Raw genomic sequence first — 1,384 nt, 5'->3', positions numbered from 1 at the left:
CTCTGCCTGGGGACCGCCCCCTCCCCCAGCCCCCACAAGACTGGCTTTCCCGGAACATGCGCACTCGCAGTCCCAGCGCGCAGCGGGGGAGGGCGGGGAAAACAGTTCTCGAAAACACGTGACCAGCAGGCCCTGGACCCTGTATTTTGGCTTCGTTAGCGCCCCTCCTTAAGTGTTCACTGAGGAAAGGGGTGGGGTGTGTGTGGGGGGGTCTCTGCAAGGGCGGTGGGGCGCGCATAGGTACACCACTTCCCTCCCCGCGCCCAGCCCCCGCCCCACGGTGTACGGCCACAAAGGCCTCTCTGGTACCGCTGCACTGGAGGGACCCGGAGTTGGGGGCCCTGAGAGGGACAAAGGCTTTCCGGGGTCCTGAAGCCAGTTAGCACCAAGCTGGGACTACACACTGCGCTTCTGGCTCCTTAGTGGGCAGGCCCCGCGCCCAGGCGCCAGGTCCTGAGGGGTTAGCTACACTGGAGCGGGTAGGATGGGAGGAGGAGGGGGGTGGCCTGGTCCTTGGCTTCAGTCCTCTTCCAGATCGGGTGGCGTTTTATCTGAGAAGGCCTGCACTCCCTTGAAACCCCCAGAGTTGTCAAAGGGGTCTCCCGGCCACCGCATACATGTGACAGCACTGGAGTGTCCTGGGGCGTGTCTGTGAACGTGGGGTATGTTGAGCTTCTGAGTTTGGGAACGTATCTTGAGTGGGGCCGTCCACTGTGAGCTGGGGGGGCGTCAGTGAGTTGGGGTGTATGCTGACTTGTATATGTGATTTAGGGTCTGTGAATCATAGGGCTTTGACTTGCAGTGTGTTTGTGCTTTAGGGCTTATGATTTAGAGTGTGTTGGGATGTAGGTTGGGTGTTTGTGTGTGTTGGGGTGTATATCTACGAATTGACTATCTGGTTTATGACAGGTGTCCATGAGTAGGGGGTGTATGTCTGTGAGTTAATGACTGTAAAATTTGAGGTGTACCTCTGAATTTGTAGTGTCTGTGAGTTGAGGTGAATGTGTATTGGTGCATCTGGTTAGTTGGGGTGTATGTAAAGTGGGGTGTTTGAAGGTGATTATATACTCGGGCATTTGAAGTATCTGCGGGTCGGTGAGCTGGGTAATTCCACGGCTGTCTCCATCCCGCGCCGCTGTCTCTAGCCTCGTGGCCCCTCCTGGCTCTGTAAAAAAGGGCCGCCAGGAGGCGTTCCGACCTTTCTCCTCACCACCGCACCCAGACGAGACAGGAGAGCGCTCCAGACCCTACAGGGACAGCCCATCTCACAGCCCTAACCTCCCAGCACCCCTAGAAAAGGCCACCGCGCCGCCCCCCCACCGGCCCTCCCAGGCGCCTCCCGCGTGACGGCGCGCGGCGGGCCCTCCTGTCGGTCGGACGCCTC

General features: G+C 59.3%; 1 protein-coding gene across 1 annotated transcript in view; it reads left to right on the top strand.

The window, feature by feature from the left end:
* The window catches only part of PSD (pleckstrin and Sec7 domain containing), a 13,914-nt gene that overhangs the window by 6,747 nt on the left and 5,783 nt on the right, over positions 1–1,384 (top strand). The window contains 1 exon segment of the mRNA XM_024734995.1: positions 910–950. Coding sequence (XP_024590763.1) covers positions 910–950 — 41 coding nt within the window.

The sequence above is a fragment of the Neophocaena asiaeorientalis genome, unplaced genomic scaffold (assembly GCF_003031525.2).
Source record: "Neophocaena asiaeorientalis asiaeorientalis breed wild unplaced genomic scaffold, Neophocaena_asiaeorientalis_V1.1 scaffold240, whole genome shotgun sequence".
Lineage (NCBI taxonomy): Eukaryota > Metazoa > Chordata > Mammalia > Artiodactyla > Phocoenidae > Neophocaena > Neophocaena asiaeorientalis.
Note: the sequence above shows the minus strand (reverse complement) of the source record. Positions and strands in the feature narration are given on the sequence as shown.